Below are 18,312 nucleotides of genomic sequence, written 5' to 3'. Positions count from 1 at the left end.
GAGTGTGCTTAAGATGAACGGTAGTCTGTGTGCTCCTTTTAGAATGTGTAGAGATGTCATGCAGGGCTTTGCTCTGTCTGGAATGCTCTACTCGCTCTCACTGGAACCTTTCCTCAACAAAATACGTTTTAATATTGAAGGTCTAATTTTACCTGGTTTGAATGGAAGCATTGTTTTATCAGTCTATGCTGATTACCTAATTGTTTTTATCAAAAATCAGTGTGAGATGGACATTTTAGAAAACACTGTAAACAATTTTGCTATTTTATCAGCAGCAAAGATGAACTGGAAAAAAGTGAATAATAAATTATTTTGTTGCATCCCTCCTGTAATCATCTGTTGTGTGTGTAGACCCCCCCAGAAAAAAATAGTTAATTTCTTTTAGGGGGGTCTGCTATATTTACCTCTCTTTCTGATTTTAAGATTTTAAAACTAAATGGGTTTCCTCCTTTTTATCAGTGCGTTTTTAAGTCATGTGCCCTTTTTAACCGTAAAATGTGTGAAAATACTAACTCTCTGCACTGGTTATTAAAGGAGCCTCTGATAAATGAGAGTAGGCTGGACATTTGTAGTGACGCTTGGGCTGGTGACACTGTCCATCTCCAAGACTGTGAGCCTGAAGCAGCTGGTGGAGGCTGCAGGGCCGGAGCTGACAGGGGCCTGGGCCCTGGGCCAAATCCTGGGCATTCCTTCCGTCAGGGTGGCTGAGAAGCTGCTGGAGCTCTGTGGGATGGAGAGAAACGTTCTCACAAAGTATGGTTGCGGAGAGGTCATGCCAGACCCCACTGACCCTTTACCTGAGATCTACCTGAGCCCAGAGCTTAGAGAAGAGACTGGGTCCGTTAGCTGTCACTAGCCCGGGAAGCTCAGCCTGCACAGAGCCGACAAGGCAACACTGTACAAGAACATTGTCAAATAAGTCAACAGGAGCATCATCACAGACAGGTGTAGTCTTCTATGAGTGTATCCATTAATGGAGTATTGCATTATGGAATTGCGGCCAAAATGATTTGGGAAATTTGCAAGCTTTATGCTATTAATAGGTATTGATTTCAGACAGCCTGAGAGGTGTGCTCCCTGTCTTCCATAACCAGTGTATTCTAGGAAAAGGCAGGCCCTGGATAAACATGTTGAGATCAGATGTGGTTCAGGATGCAGATCTGTGAACATGTCACAATATAACAGAAAAGGGAAACACAAGAGAAAGGTCTATAATGATTTTATTTGTATCTATCTTTGATTAAATGACAAAGCTGGATGAACTGATGGAAAGTTGATTGATGTTGAAGTTCAAGTCGAGTGTTTTACATTAATATGAGATCCTATGGAATACTAAAGCCAACATCATTAATCATTTAAAGTCACTGAGCTCTGGATGAACTCTTATCTTTTTAAAAATGCAGGAAATCAGGTCATTGTGGTCATTGTCACTGCCTGTTACCTGTTTGCCTAACTACATTCATGGCCAAAACACAAATCATGAATTAACCATTTAGGTTGCAAGACACTGACTTTAGCATTTAACATAATGAGATCCTCAAAACGAGTACTGCATTGCTTTTGATAGATGCACTTCAACTCGTCACTTTGGTATTGCATTAATACATTAAAATATTCTGCAAAGAAAAAAAATGTACATGCTTACATATAAAATTCTTCTTTGTTTAATGGCTAAAACATTCAGTTACACCACAATTCTGTGATGAATCCAGCAGAAACAAAAAAAAAAATCTTAAAAACTCAAGTTAGCACTGCTGCTCATACAGTATGGCAGTGTCTAATAGGCTGGGCACAACTCTACACCCAATAAAAAATCAAAAGTAAAAGGCATGAAACCAAGTAATAAAACCCCTTTACACAAGTGATTTAACAAAGAAAAAAAGGCTAAGTAAAAGGTCTCCCATGATCAGATGTAAAAGACGAAAAAAAAGAGGAAAGAAGTTCCCTGGAGTGAAGCCTTTTCCTTACACAGATCAGAAGAGTGCACCATATTAAACTATTTCAAATCATTAAGTGGGAGTGTGCATGCACGTCTGACACACACATGCCTAGAACTGCTAAAGCTTGCTCACAGAGAATAATTAGGAACAGCATGGTTTGGAAGGACCAGATTTTGCAACTAATGCACACTCCAAAAGAATCCACTGAAACCACACAAGGCAGCAATATGCAGAGGGGACAAATACAGCTTGTTACACATCAGAGATGGAATTAAACTCTTCAGTCATCAATGAATAATGTCCTATGGCTTGTGGAAAAGTAATTTACAGCTGAATAAATATTTTTATTTAGGCCTATTGCTACTTTTCCTCTAAATTACAATCTAACGCTAGACAGAAGTGTAGAAGCTAGTGTTGAAAGCATAGAAGATTACACATCGGTCCCCTATTAGGTATTTTTCTTTCATATATTCATTTGAGACTATTTGTGATTGACTTAATCGCTACAGCCTACCCCCCTCACTTATAATCTCTTACATTAGATTTGTATTTAGTTAAGGGCAGAGGGGTGGGGGGGCTGGAGGGGGCAACGAAAGTGCTATGGTCCTGATGACGGTCATAAACTGTTAATGGTTAATTTTATGTCAAAACGTCCCTGGTAGCGGTCCTTTTCGCTGTAATGGATGTTGTCTCCGAACACTTTGCACTCAATGCGCAGTTCAGTGTTCAGGGTCAAGTTGGTGAACTGCAGAGCCACCAGCGGCTGCAAGTACTGAGGGTGCAGCAGCTTTCCATAGTAGGGGTAATACTGCAGGGGGAAACCGTTGCCGATACCATAGTACTTAATCTCCCCGATTTTACCAGCATCCTCCTCTTTCTGCGGGGAAGAAGAGACAAACGTATTGAATGACAAATTAGAGCAAACACAAATGTTTCAAAAAACACACAAAGCAAATCACACATACATGTTATACTGACATCTAAACTGAAAAAAAGAGTATACCTTGTTGGTGCAGTAGATAGGGATGACATTCGGTTGCACCTTTGGTTGAGCCTCTTCAGGGATAGTTTCATTAGAGAGAGGAGGCTGAACAAAAAAAAAAGACAAGTTACAAGTTGGACTGGATCGATATGCTTCAGTAAATAAGTCCATGACAACTTTGTCTTTCATACAGAGACCCAATTGACCATTCGCAAAGTCACGCAGCGAAGGGTCTGTCAAGCTTTCATTTCAATATGGCATTTTCAATTATCTGTGAGGGATATACTCAAGCACAGTAATTATCTGGAATAACAGTTGTGAAATATCAGACAGGCCGAACCAAAGAACTACAATTTCCATTCACCAATGTGCCGATCACCACTAGATTATATATATATATATATATATATATATATATATATATATATATATATATATATACACACTACCGTTCAAAAGTTTGGGGTCACCCAGAAAATTTTGTGTTTTCCATGAAAAGTCACACTTATTTACCACCATGAGTTGTAAAATGAATAGAAAATATAGTCAAGACATTGACAAGGTTAGAAATAATGATTTTTATCTGAAATAATATTTTTTTTCATTCAAACTTTGCTTTCGTCAAAGAATCCTCCATTTGCAGCAATTACAGCATTGCAGACCTTGGGCATTCTAGCTGTTAATTTGTTGAGGTAATCAGGAGAAATTTCACCCCATGCTTCTAGAAGCCCCTCCCACAAGTTGGATTGGCTGGATGGGCACTTCTTCCGTACCATACGGTCAAGCTGCTCCCACAACAGCTCAATGGGGTTTAGATCTGGTGACTGCTCTGGCCACTCCATTACAGATAGAATACCAGCTGCCTGCTTCTTCTCTAAATAGTTCTTGCATAACTTGGAGGTGTGCTTTGGGTCATCGTCCTGTTGTAGGATGAAATTGGCTCCAATCAAGCGCTGTCCACAGGGTATGGCATGGCGTTGCAAAACGGAGTGATAGCCTTCCTTATTCAGAATCCCTTTAACCCTGAACAAATCTCCCACCTTACAAGCACCAAAGCAACCCCAGACCATCACGTTACCCCCACCATGCTTGACAGATGGCGTCAGGCACTCTTCCAGCCTCTTTTCAGTTGTTCTGCGTCTCACAAATGTTCTTCTGTGTGATCCAAACACCTCAAACTGCGATTCGTCCGTCCATAACACTTTTTTCCAATCTTCCTCTGTCCAATGTCTGTGTTCTTTTGCCCATATTAATCTTTTTCTTTTATTGGCCAGTCTCAGATATGGCTTTTTCTTTGCCACTCTGCCCTGAAGGCCAGCATCCCGGAGTCGCCTCTTCACTGTAGATGTTGACACTGGTGTTTTGTGGGTACTATTTAATGAAGCTGCCAGTTGAGGACCTGTGAGGTGTCTATTTCTCAAACTAGAGACTCTAATGTACTTTTCTTCTTGCTGAGTTGTACAGCGGGGTCTCCCACTTCTCTTTCTACTCTGGTTAGAGCCTGTTTGTGCTGTTCTCTGAAGGGAGTAGTACACACCGTTGTAGGAAATCTTCAGTTTCTTGCATTTCTCGCATGGAATAGGCTTCATTTCTAAGAACAAGAATAGATTGTCGAGTTTCACATGAAAGCTCTCTTTTTCTGGCCATTTTGAGCGTTTAATCGTCCCCACAAATGTGATGCTCCAGATACTCAACTAGCCCAAAGGAAGGTCAGTTTTATAGCTTCTCTAACCAGCTAAACTGTTTTCAGCTGTGCTAACATAATTGCACAAGGGTTTTCTAATCATCCATTAGCCTTCTGACCCAATGAGCAAACACATTGTACCATTAGAAAACTGGAGTGATAGTTATTGGAAATGGGCCTCTACACACCTATGTAGATATTGCACCAAAAAACAGACATTTACATCTAGAATAGTCATTTACCACATTAGCAATGTATAGATTAGTTTAAACTTAGATTAGTTTAAAGCACTGTTTAAAAAAACAGTGCTTTTCTTTAAAAAATAAGGAAATTTCTAAGTGACCCCAAACTGTTGAACGGTAGTATATATATATATATATATATATATATATCATTCATTCATCTTCAACCGCTTATCCCGGGGTCGGGGTCGCGGGGGTGCTGGAGCCGATCCCAGCTGACATCGGGCGTGAGGTGGGGTACACCCTGGACAGGACGCCAGTCTATATATATATATATATATATATATACATATATATATACATATATATATATATATATATACATATATATATATATACATATATATATATATATATATACATATATATATATATACATATATATATATATATATACATATATATATACATATATATATATATATATACATATATATATATATATATATATATATATATATATATACATATATATATATATATACATATATATATATATATACATATATATATATATATATATATATATATATACATATATATATATATATATATATATATATATATACATACACACACACACCATTGTCTCATTTGAATGTAAATCTATATACACTAATTCAACTTCTTTACCGGAGTTGTTTGTGCTTTGTCATCTCGCAAGTCTCTGCTGATCGTGGTGGTGCCTGCTGCCGTGGTCCTGCATGACGCTTCCTGCTGCTATTATCACTGTTACTCATATATACTATCACTAGTTTTATAAATTATTATATTTGTGGCCATAAAAACATCATTAGTGATATATCTCATTGTATCACAGCTGTTGTTACCACTACTCATCATTGATCATGTTTACTACCATAATTATTATGATCATATTCTATCTTCTTAGCTGTACTTGTTTCTACTGTATTAACTGCCATAGCAGATAAATACTTTTCACATTACTATAGATATTATTATAGTTACTGTTACTTTTGTGGCTGCTTTCATCTCTGGAAATGTCTATATGTCTGTCTTTGTCTTTCTCTGTCCATCTGTCTGTCTTTTCTCTCTTTCTCTCTCTTCACACTGTAAATAAATTTGAATTAAATTGAATTTACCGCCCAGCCCCACAGACGACGAGCTCTTTCTTGCAGAGTAAGACTACACCAAGCCCTTATAGTAGCATTGTTTAGGAAGCCTCTCGAGGGACCGCAACGATGTACAAGAAGAGAATCTTGTTTTTTTATGGGGGTACCTGAGCCAGTACTAGTTCTAGCAAGGTTCTTAACCAGACCCGATTACCTTCTTACAGTATAAATAATGTATAAGGTGGTAGCCTATGGCCACCTTCAGCTGTATGTCACAGGACCCTCGACTTAAGGGTATGATGCATCACTTCTCCTGACCTGGACGTGATGTCAGTTGACAAGTCTGCCAGCACAGCCTACCAAATGCAAGTCTAATCACAATATGGGCAGAGGTCTGAGCAGTTGCCATTATCCGGATGACTTGTAAACTACGCAAGTAGGGATACTTATCATGCAGCTGTCAAGGTTTGGTGTTATTTCTGAGCAGTATTAGTGGTTAAAAGAGCTGTATTAATACCTACACCGTACTGGCCCAAGCTTATCAGTGTTAGCCACATTCGGCTGTCAGCAACTCTCCCAGATTAGTTATACATTAAAAAAAAATGTCTCGGTGGCTTATTTGATGTATGCAGGTACCGATAAAGACAACAGATTTTTTTTGTGCCGGAATTACACTCTAAATGATATTTTGAGTTTGGTGCTCAATTTGTTGCAGCAAACAACAATTTAAAAAAATTATGACTTCATCTCCAACAATTCATGAGTCCACCTGCAAACAGACTTATTAATTTAAAATCACCTTTGGATGAAAGTTGACAATCCTGTTGAGCTTTACAATCAGGCAAGGCTTGCCGTCCTTGAAACCAAACTCACGGTCCTCGATGCCCGAGCAGGGTCCCAGTAGGGACCTGGAGAAACGACAGGCCTTCCTGATGCCGACATCACTCTCTAAGTCACCTCTGTTCTTGAAATCTGCGGGCTCATCTAAATGGGGGGGCACATTGTCAGAAATTCCAGCCAGAAATATTCAGTTAATAGTTAAAGATGGCTAGTCCTGTATTTCCTTGTCAAATTTCTGATGGACACCTGTTCAGCTTTGGGACTTTCAAAAAGGTATCTAGGAAAAGCCAGCAGAACTTCAGAAAAAACCTACCTCCACAGTCCTCGAATTTCATCTGGTCCCGCTGCCATTCATCGTCATACTTGGCCAGGAAGTCCTTCAAGGCCTTGGTGTAAGGCAGGTAGGTCGCCATGTCATTGAGGTTGAAACTCACTTCTGATTTGTCTGATCGTGGGGTGTGTGTAAGGCCTGCATGAACAAAAGATCAGCCACTTGTCAGCAACAGTAATACTTATTCTCTATCCACTACCAGAGTTCCCACTATTTTCTACAGATCATTTTCCAAGACTTTTAAGTGAGAATCTAGCTGGTATGGCAGACAACGATGGCACTACATACTTATGTTCCTCTCTGTGGAAGTCTGATTCAAAAGATGTGCAGTCTATGGCTACAACTTAAATATGAAACCATCTCTTTTATGGTTAAGTAACAAATTTCTAAAATAAGAATATAATGATAAAAACCCGTGCAGTTACCAGGCTTCTGTGACTAGGTTTGCAAAATTCCTAGAATTCTCAAAGTCGGAAACTTTACATGGGAAACTACAGGAATTTATGGGAATATACATATTGAAGGTTGGCCCTTGACAGTGATTTTGCTGTTCCTCAATCACATGCATGTAGCACACTGCAGGGGTATTGAGGCCACACCCCCTACATGCACAGATGATTTGTAAAACCCTGGACTATCGCGGCCATATCTTTGAGCCCAGATCACAAAACTATTGAAGCCACACATCTGAGCCCGTAGACTACATACAATTTCTAAATATTTCCAAAATCCCCCAGCTTAAAGTGTAATTCCAGCGCAAAATCATCACGTTTGTTTTTTTCGGCACTTACAGCCGGACGTTGCTAACACGGATTAGCTTCAGTCATTATGGAGAAGGCATTAAAGCTTTTTTAACCACTAATACTGCTCAAAATAACAGCAAACCTCTGCAGTAGCATGAAAAGAGTCCCTACACATAAAACAAAGCACCAATTGGCTCCTTTCTTTTGGATTGACTTTGGTAATCTACTTGAATGGACTTTACTACGAGAGAAGCTGATACCAGGGTAAGTTGGTAAATCTTTCAAAACATTCTTTCGATAAACTCCAGGTTTGCTAGCTACATTGTTGGTGCTTTGCCAAGTCCGGCTGTTAGCAAATCTCCCTGATTCCTCCATAAATAGTTTATACACGAAAAATATTGTCTCAATGCCTTTTTGATGTATATAATTGGCGAAAAATACCATTGGATGATTTTGTGCCTGATTTACTACTGAAAGTATCCAGAATTTTACCTTTGTATTCCTTCCTGTAACTAATATTTAACACATTATTGAAAGATAATTTACTGTGCTACAATGTGATGTGACTTAAGGGTGTATTCACAGCATTTCCACAACATTACAGTTCATTCAAAATACTCAATATACTGCCATCTGAGAGGATTTGTTCCTAATCATATTAACATTTAGTAATGTTATCCGTTTTGAAGTGCTGCAATAAATAGCCTAGTTGTTCATTTTGGTCTAAAGGAAAATGTTGAAAATAATTTTCCAGGACAACACAGGATTTTCCAGGACATCTCGCCTTTTCACTTATTTTCCATGTTTGGAAACGGTTTTCCGGGAAGTGCAGGAATGCTGACGACAGTAAAGCACACATGAAAAAAAGGGATCGACTGATATGGATTAGTTAGGGCCGATACAGACTGCCATTATTTGGAGCTGATACTACTTTTGCTCCCTCAGTTTACATCCTACAAATAACACAATGATGATAACAAATGTTATGAGTCTGAATTTGAAAAAAAGGACGTCTGTAAATAATGCAGGGAGCCGATGCATATAAAAAACAAAAACATCAGCCGATGTATCGGTCTATCACTGCCAATTTTTTTTCCCTTTTACATTTCTTTTAGTCTTTATAAGATTTGGCGACTTGGGCCTTTCTTAAAAAAGAAAATATTTTCACAGTCAAATAAATCATTCTTTTTCCTTATCCCAGAGTTTAAGTGGATACAAAGTCAGGAGAATAAATTAGAAAAGGTTTCGAAAGACTGGAAATTAGAAATTAGAGTTTAGATGTCTCAGCATTACTATGACAAATTAGGAATACACATTTTTGCCAACTTCTGCGGAGTCAGATGTGACTATGAATATTAATGTCATGTCTGTACTTCCAGGATACAGATACTGTTTCCTAATGCTTCCAGTTCTTGTGCTAAGATAGGCTGGATATGGTCCAGACCTGTAGTGTTGCTAAGAAAGCAAGTGAGTGACTCTTTATTGTCAAAAAAGTCCTTCAGCCCAGTCACAGATTAAGTTCATTTTAACCTGCTCCCTGTAAGCTGCATGATTATAACACTGTCTGCTTTAATCAAATGGTCAAAATGCTCATGGATATCTCTCCTGTTTTACGTGGAACTCTGAAACGAACTCCAAAAGCAGTCAGACAGTAGCCAAACGCTACCAGCCTCCCTCCTGCGAGGTTTGGCCTGGTAAATCCCTGCTGGCCTCCCCACCCATGGAAACTAGGCAGTGGAACAAGGCAGTGGTGTGTACACTGGGGAGGCTGCTGACAATATATTCACTGCACTGGGACCATGATGTTAAGATATATGAAGAGTTCATTTCAACAACAATATGCAGCCATGTTACATAAGGCCAGGAGAGCACATGTACCCACACTGATCTTATGTGTTTCCTTCTATTAAGAAATGTGTCATCCAAGGCTTCTACGTACGTCAGCAGTTATCTGATTTGGAGAATCCTGTTAATGTGAAATGTAAACACTGTATCTAGGTTACTGATAATGTCTGCTCGGGGTGGGAATCTTTGATTGATCAGTACCCCAAAAATCGTCTTTTCCCGGTTAAGGGAATGATCAGATTATTGAGTTACCCCGTATACATGAAAAAGGGTTGAATGGTAAAAATGACAGGAGTAGCTAGACCTCCGGTACAGTAGGTTGCGCTCACTTTGTTTTCGGTGCTGTGGTATCTGTTTGCAGCCGAGTGTGAAACGGCTGGGAAGAGGATCAGCACCTTTAAATCTGAGGGTGTGGCTCTCCAGTGGATTGCTTACTCTAGGTACGGAAGTCCAAGTGAAGGAGTTCAAGTACCTCAGGATCTTGCTTTGTACCAACAAAAAACAATTCTAGTCTAAATGTTAAGGTCCATGTTTGTACCAGGCTAGTTCTTATTTTATTGGAGGTAAACATTTATGAATAATTAGGGGCGCAGCCTCTTGAGTGACACCTCGCCTCATTCCCCGCCACTAACAGCAACTCCCGTAGGCAAACACATTGAATCAAGTTGCGAGAACAGACCTTGACGGAGAGGCTACATCCATGTTTTAATACAGTCTATGCTTCTTACCAGGGGGTGCGACTCTGTCCTGCCAGGTAGGCTTGTAGTTGCTCAGGGTGAGTAGCAAGGCTTGGATGGTTCCTATGAAGATTCCAGCCAGGCAGCCATAGAAAATTATATAGAAAAATATAATTTTGACTGTGGAGGGAAAAAAGAAAGAATGGGTAAGTACAGAGGGTAAAACCGTAAGGTGTCTGGGTTAATATAATATAAAAGTTATAATCATTATCTAGTGGTCAGTAGAGCTGGACGATAATCTTTCCAATCCAAAATCTGTAATGCATGTTCTCTGGTAATTTAATATGTCTATTGTTATGTATGAATTTAAGATATAGCACATATTATGGCCCAGCCCTAGTAGTTAGGGCTGCAAAATTAATAAAATACTAATCAAGATCACAAGTTTGGCTTTCTATTATTAAATGAACATGATCAACTGCCACTCATAATCAAGTGATTCCTAAACTAACAGCATGACTCAGCCAGTGGCATGCTAGCAGTGGCATTATGCCTTGCCATTTACAGTCTTTACCTTCATTGAATGGTCTGAATGCCGGACCTCTACTCACATCAGACTGTCTGTCTATTAGATTGTTATAGGGCCACAATTTCTCCGTTTCCAACTGTGATGGACAAGATAGCGCTGCAGTGTTTCAGTGTTTCCACTGTAAAAATGACCAAAGCCACTAGCAGATTTCCTCTGCACATCTATCCAGACGTAGGGTCTGGGAACGACCAATAGACCTTCCCAACACATGTAGTACAAATACCACAGCACGCAATTGGATAGCAACATGACCAATTACAACCAATCAGAACAAAGAACAAGGTGACGGATCCAATTTTCACTGATCCCCATTCATTTAGCTAGGTAGGCTGGTCGCGATAAGCAATAAATCGATTAATCGCATAATAATGAGCTTGGTAACTTTTCCAGCTGCAAATATTTTCCATTTTTCTCTCCATCAGAGAGACTTGATGAGAAGAGTTTTCACACCAGTGAATCAGTTTCTCCTGACCCCTCTAAACCCTTGTCACATGTGCCAGTCACCCGGCAGTGGCACTGTCTCTGTGTGGGAAGGCTGACCCCTGGTGTTACAATCAGAGTGCAGCATGAGAGCCCGGTAAGAAGCACACATGGTAGTTGAGATTTGGAGTTTTAAAAAGATGAAATTCGTTTCAAAGCCGAATGCGACAGCTGCCATGTGGGAACAAGCATAACCATCCAATGCGATCCATATGATTTTGTTTACATCCATTTTATTTATTGTTTCAGTGTCTGTTTTTTATTTAAATTTTATTGAGATTGACATCAGTTAAACAGGAATGGACGCAGTGTCCGTAGGCAGCAATGTTTTTTACCTGCTACAAACACACTGTCTGTGTGGTTGCTGCCAGCTTCACTGTGTGCACATTGCGCTTTATCACAGTTGGTTCTGCAGCTTTGTAAACTGTTTACAAAGGTCCAAACTGGCAATTTTGCCTTATTCAAGTGGATTTTTTGTTTAAAAAAAAAAAAGTCGGGGAATTTTATTGTTTTTAGTCGTTTTGTTTATTTATTTTGGATATTTCAATATATTCCAATTTCTAATATTGAATATTTTTTAGAAATAACATTTTTTTGATCTTTGAAAGGGTATACTTGCATTACTATGCCACTATCATATCAGTTGAAAGTGGTCTCAAAATGGCAATATTATCGTGTATTGCAATCATTTCTGGGACAATTAATCGCCCAGCAAAATTTGTTATTGTGATAGGCCTGTCAATGGGGCTCACTGGTAAATTAAACTTTTGCCATATCAGGCTCAGCAAAACAGCAAATAAATCTTTCAAACTAAAGATTTGAGAGCCATCTTCTGTTCATTTTTAAAAGAAAAAGCTAAGTCCAAGTTGCTGAGAGTCTAGGCCAAAGCCGTTTCGAACAACTACTGTTCATCCGCAGCCATCTTTGTTGTTTACTAACGAGACTATGATGGCACTGTCATCATTGATTACACCCGCCCATAACAGATAGTACGATTTCATTGGTGATTCGGGATGTTGTTACAGAGCAGCTAATATAGGTTATATGCAGGAACCCTTAAGTTAAACTTAATATATTTTAAGGCATTTTAAGACCCTTTCCATACATTTTAAGACCTCATCGCCACTTCAAAACGTGAATGTTTTTTTAGTCTTTTGAGGCTCTTGTCAAACATCATCACAAACAGCCCAGCCTTATTGATGCAACTAACAAGCTGTTCTTTACAGAAAAGGGCTAAGCAGAACCCCTGTACCATGTTTTGTCTTTTTCACAGGTGACTTCTTGGCTATTTTGCCTCAGTTACTTCCAGAGACAGCCATGGTTCCTTATCCTCCAAACATTTCTTTGAAAACTTGCATTTCCCCATCAGAGAATTATGTTGTTGAAACATCAGTGTAAAGAGTACCTTTGCACGATATCCAACACGTGAGTGTAGAGCACGCTGACTGTTGCCTTTTGACATCAAATCTATCAGGATTCCATAGATACCCTACACAGAATCCAACTATTCATCAATGCAATGATTTTTAGCTTTAACTTTAGCTACAGCCTCGTTCAACAAATATATATATATATATATATATATATATATATATATTTATACATATACACACACACACACATATATATATACACACTGAAGATACAAAACCTTGCACAATGGACCTGAAGACTTTTTAAGGGTCTTAAAGGTTGCTAAATCTATTTATCTATTTATCTTTATCATGAGGACACTCATTTAAAACTAAATCACTCTAAACTAAAAAATATCTTGATATTTAAATATTATTTTTATGCAAAGATGACATTAGCAGGAGTGTAGCACAACATGGAAAAGAAAGCAGAAATCTATAAATATGAATGTCAATGTGCAAGAAAAATATTTTGTCCCAAAAATCAATATTAATTTGTGATAAAAAATTGCGATCTCATTATTTATCAAAGAATTTTGATAATCATGTATGGCCATTATCATGTAGCCCTGCTCACAGTAGCCAAACAAATCACAAGTGAATAGTTTTATAATGTATGTGTAATGTATAATGTGATTCATCATAGGATTGTCATGATGATACATTTAGTAGCACCGGCTCTCGTGACATCTCCAATAATAATAGTGCAGTCCAGTTCATTGCATAATTGTTAGCTTGAAATATTTAACCCACACTACTAATTATGTCAAAAAATAAGACCGTATAATCATACCATCTGATACCATTATAAAAAGACGATAAACCATAATATTATCATCTATAAAATATCAGATTGGGCAATGTTTGTTGAATTTATAACTTCCCGTTTCTTAACTTTGGCGCCAAGCCACGCCCACACATTGCACTTAAAAGTCAAAGTTTTCGGAAGTGTTTGGTCAACATGTCTTCGATCGTGTTTAATCCGTAGGAGGAGTTTGTTATCAAAATGTCCAAAAAATAAATCGCCACTAAATTCAGAACAGCCAACTTCCTGTTGAGTTTACGATACGGCTCCAAAGGGCTTTTTTGTTTGACTGGAAGAGTTGTACATGCCTACAGAGTTTGGTAAATGTATCATTCGTAGCGCCGTGGCTGATTTGAGCTAATTGGCCATGCCCATTTCTGAAAACGATGAAATACGTACATATTCACTGAGCTTGAATTTTGTGCGAAGTTTGGGGAGTTTTTGAATATGATAAAGCTTCCAAATAGGCAATTTATTTGCATGAATAACAAAAAAAATAATAATAATAATAATAATAATAATTCCTTCAATTTCAATAGGGCCTTCGCTGGCCCAATTTTCGTTAGTGCTCGGCCCCTAATAATAATACCTTCAATTTCAATAGGGACTGACAAGGGATGTGGACAGTATTCGCCATCTTGGGTGGTTTTTTGCACTATATCGCATTACAGTTGTACAACATAAAAATCAAGGCTGTTTTGGTTGTTTTTTTTTACACTGAACAAAAGCTCTTTAATTAATTTCCGCCTACAACTGCCTAGAAATTCTAGTCACCACTGGGGCAGTTAGTTGTGTTATTCCATCGCAAAATCATGATCTTTTCCGGCACCTACATACATCAAATAGGCCATAGAGACAGTGTTTTTTGTGTAACAACTATTAACGTATAAATCCGTCAGAGTTGCTAACAGCAGGACATGGCTAACACTGATTAGCTTGGGGTAGTATGACAAAGGCGTAGTTAGTGAACCCAGAGTTTATTAAAAGAGTGTTTTAAAGACTTACCTACTGGTCCCTCTACCAGCTCCTCTCATAGTCAAGTCCATTCAAGTGGATTACCAAATTCAATCCCAAAGGAAGAAGCCCATTGGTGCTTTGTTTTCTGTGTAGGGACTCTTTCTCATGCTGTTGCAGAGGTTTGCTGTTATTTTGAGCAGTATTAGTGGTTAAAAAAAAACTGTTTTAATGCCTTCATCGTACTGTGCTAACCCGAGCTAATCACGGTTCAGGACTTCTCCGTTAATAGTTGTTACACGAAAAAAACTGTCTCTATAGCTTATTTGATGTATGTAAGTGCCGAAAAAGGCGGAATTATTCTCCTGTGTGGGTGTGACACATGATTTGAAGGTAAGTCCTCAATGGACACAAAAATTGCAATATTTAACAAACTAGTCAACCTAAAAAATCTGTTCTGCAGTGTTAAAAGCAGGGAGGACACCCAGGTGCAGGGCTAAAATTTGTTTTTTTTTATAGCTGTATACTAGCCAACTAACTCTGTATGGATGATAGTTTTGTGGCCTGGCTCAGGTTTAACCCTTTGTAAAACATGAACAAATACATATGGAGAATCAAGCAATAGAACGTTATTTCATAAGTTTGAGAGGCAGATAACGAAAAATAACAAACAACTATGTACTCGCCAACACCAGCATTTCAGGCAGTATTGGATGCATGAAACCTGCTGGTGGCAGCAACATGCTGTGGGGCGGCTGCACCTTTAAGGCTGGAGAAGGTTGAAGGTCAAAATAAGCAGCAGCATACTGAGACAAACTTCCTGCAGTTTCAGGAGTACCAAACCAAACATGAAGCCCGACACCAGAACAACCAAAAAGTACACACCCGGACTGACCAAGTCTGACCCCGGGCTTATTTAGACCCATTTGACTTGAAAACCCTGTTGTTAACTCACAGTCATTTAACTTAACCAGACTTAAATTTACACAAAGACAAATGGAAGATAAACAGTCAAAAATGGTGAGCGAAGCCGACAGAGAGGTAAATCCTGAAAATGGGGCTAACTTTTTCGGGTGAAAATGTGTTTAGAATCAATTATTCTGTGCTCATGTGTTGAGATTTGTTTGAAAAAAAAGGATGTGAAAGCATCCAAGGGAGCTGCATACTTGATAGAGTTTGATGCATGGATGAAGACTACAGATTACATTCTTTAAATAAGTCATTCACAATTGCACTAGTCTCTTGAAACATAAAGAAGTCTCTCAATAAGCCGTTAAAGGGCAAAAGATGTCTGTCAGAAACCGACGAGTAAAAAGAGCTTATGTCGTCACCGAGGAACTACAAAGCCAGCATTCATAATAAAACTATCTAACAGTGGCAGCCATTGTCTTTACAGATTCACACAAATTCAACTGTGAAGCCTGTACTTGCAGTACAAGGTTGGAATTACCCCATGAACCGCATGGCTCCTCAATGTTATTTTCAGCATAAAGATGCTGTAGAAATACAGTAACAAATATGAAATGATATTGTATGCACTGCCAAGTAATATATAAAGCATGGTTGACTATAACCTTGCAGTGCTATACATTCACCCAATCAGTCATTTTGCTGCATGAGACAATGTCAAAGGGTCACAACAGCCTGAACCAAGTTGTGCAGGGCAAATCACTTGAGCTTGTTAGATGCGAGGATATATTCTAAACGCGTGTACCCTCTGGACATTAGGGTAAAGCTGACATTCCTATCATTATAGATATCTATAGAGCTATATCCCAGCCACAGAAAAATAACTATTTATATTCAGTAAAAGAAAAAATGACTTTGTTAATGGGGTCCCACATCAGCATGGATGTCCTTTCACAACCTTCAACACAGCCCTGTTCATGGCACGCTTCCCAAATCCATCAGCATTTTTCAGGTGACCTCAGAAGGACAAACACACGCATCATCCCCCTCAGAAGCAGCTCCCGCAGGCTGCCTCACTGTTCCTGAGCTCTGATCGGAGTTGGGCAGACGTCATGTCACTGAAAACATTGGGTTTTACCCAGGTGTTATAGCGTCTAGACAGGACCGAGGAGCTCGCGTGACATTGAGGAGAGGGGAACAAGGACATGCGCACTACCGCTGCCGGAGAAACAAGAGAAGGAAGGTCGCCCAAGTTAATCAGTTGTATTGTTCGTTAGATTACAGTGACATCTGATCAGAGGAACCCGACACGGATCGATGGTCTTCTGTCCCGTTTCCCGAGCAGAGCCCTATCACCTTGGCTCACCTTGGACTGTGATGCAGTTTTAACCCTTTGACTGCCCATTTCCAAAACTACTAAAAAAAAAAGAGTGAGAGAGAGAGAGAACATGACGGTTCCCACAACAATAAATATTCGTTCAATGTGGACAAGACTGGAGGTCCAAGCGTGAGCGACATTTCTCTTCCGCCGCAGCCCGCTCCGCTGCGCCTATACGCTCAGAATTTAAGTTACAGTAACCAACAGCACAAAAACATATAATGATCTTATCTGATCTGATCATATCGGATCAAACAGGTGGTTCAATAAAACACACACACACTCATTTATACCACAACATCCCCGGCAGTTTGGCATTCATACTCACACCAACTGCCTCCGGTGCGACCAAGCAGCTCTCCTTTCTCCGAGTCCCACACAAACTTCTTCCACCCGCCATCGTCTTTGTTTGAAGGCATTGTGTTTCTAGTACTCCGTCCGCGCGATAACCGAGTACTGACCCGAGGTGGTGAAGGAGCCCAGCTCGGATCCGCTGGAAGGCACCTTAATATAACCGTTCCCCCCCCTCGACTCCGCCCGAAACTTTCAATAAGTTACCTTGGAGGAGGGCGGAGCAGCGTTGGCCAATTAGGGAGCGGAGAGGCAGTGCGTATCTCTGATGTCAGGAGGACGGATAGTAAGCCTAAAGATGCAGACATTGAGCTCTGCACATATCTTGGCTGAGCTTTGCAGATATGTGTGTGTAGGTATTAGACACTTATCCATTCAGGTATTATGTATAGTCCAAACATCAGCCATACAGCCACACAAATAGGTAACATACATATGCATACATACATACATACATACATACATACATACATACATACATACATACATACATACATATATACATACACAAAGGTTATTGGAAGATAATGGGCAAGTCAAATAACCAGTGATCATATATTCTACCAACACAGATTTGAACATTATGGCACCTCACAAAAACTTTTTATTCCTGTTTCCCCTAATGTCCTTTGATATTTGTGTTATCCTCTTGTGCATGTATGATATTGTGGCGTAATAATGCATGTAGCAAGGTTTGGATTTACAAACCAAATGATGATTTAGTGTTGCTAAAGTGCCCTCTCTGAAGTGGTGAAAACGAGAGAAAGTGCCTTATTAGCTGCATGAAAATAATTATTAGTGCCCTCCAGGGTGCCCCTTCACACAATAAAGGATGTGCCCTTTAGAGCAAGAATATGGCAAACCGAAAAAACATGTTGTGGTTAGCCACATCTAAAAAAGAAGTCTCTGCTCTCCTCCCCTACAATGCAAATGAATGGGTCTTTTTTTACACAGATGCTGATGATCAGCAGGCTTTAAAAAAATGGGCTTCATATTTTGATATTTATTCATATGAATGAATCATGCATAAAGTAGTCCCATACACTGGGAGAAAAGGAAGATGGTGAGAATAATTGA

General features: G+C 39.2%; 1 protein-coding gene across 1 annotated transcript; it reads right to left on the bottom strand.

Annotated features, from left to right (window-relative positions):
* Positions 1–1,257: 1,257 nt before the first annotated feature.
* Positions 1,258–17,345, bottom strand: LOC310964570 (sodium/potassium-transporting ATPase subunit beta-233-like). The gene is made up of 6 exons (XM_083937748.1): positions 17,213–17,345; positions 10,409–10,537; positions 7,075–7,230; positions 6,721–6,905; positions 2,944–3,027; positions 1,258–2,817 (listed from the first exon to the last, which is right to left on the bottom strand). Exons 1-6 carry the CDS (start codon positions 17,301–17,303, stop codon positions 2,557–2,559), a joined length of 906 nt encoding a protein of 301 aa, XP_083793874.1. The 5' UTR covers positions 17,304–17,345; the 3' UTR covers positions 1,258–2,556.
* Positions 17,346–18,312: the final 967 nt, after the last annotated feature.

Source organism: Echiichthys vipera (assembly GCF_963691815.1).
Source record: "Echiichthys vipera genome assembly, chromosome: 23".
NCBI classification, from domain to species: domain Eukaryota; kingdom Metazoa; phylum Chordata; class Actinopteri; order Perciformes; family Trachinidae; genus Echiichthys; species Echiichthys vipera.
The sequence above is the reverse complement of the archived record's forward strand: the minus strand, read 5'-3'. Positions and strand labels throughout refer to the sequence as shown.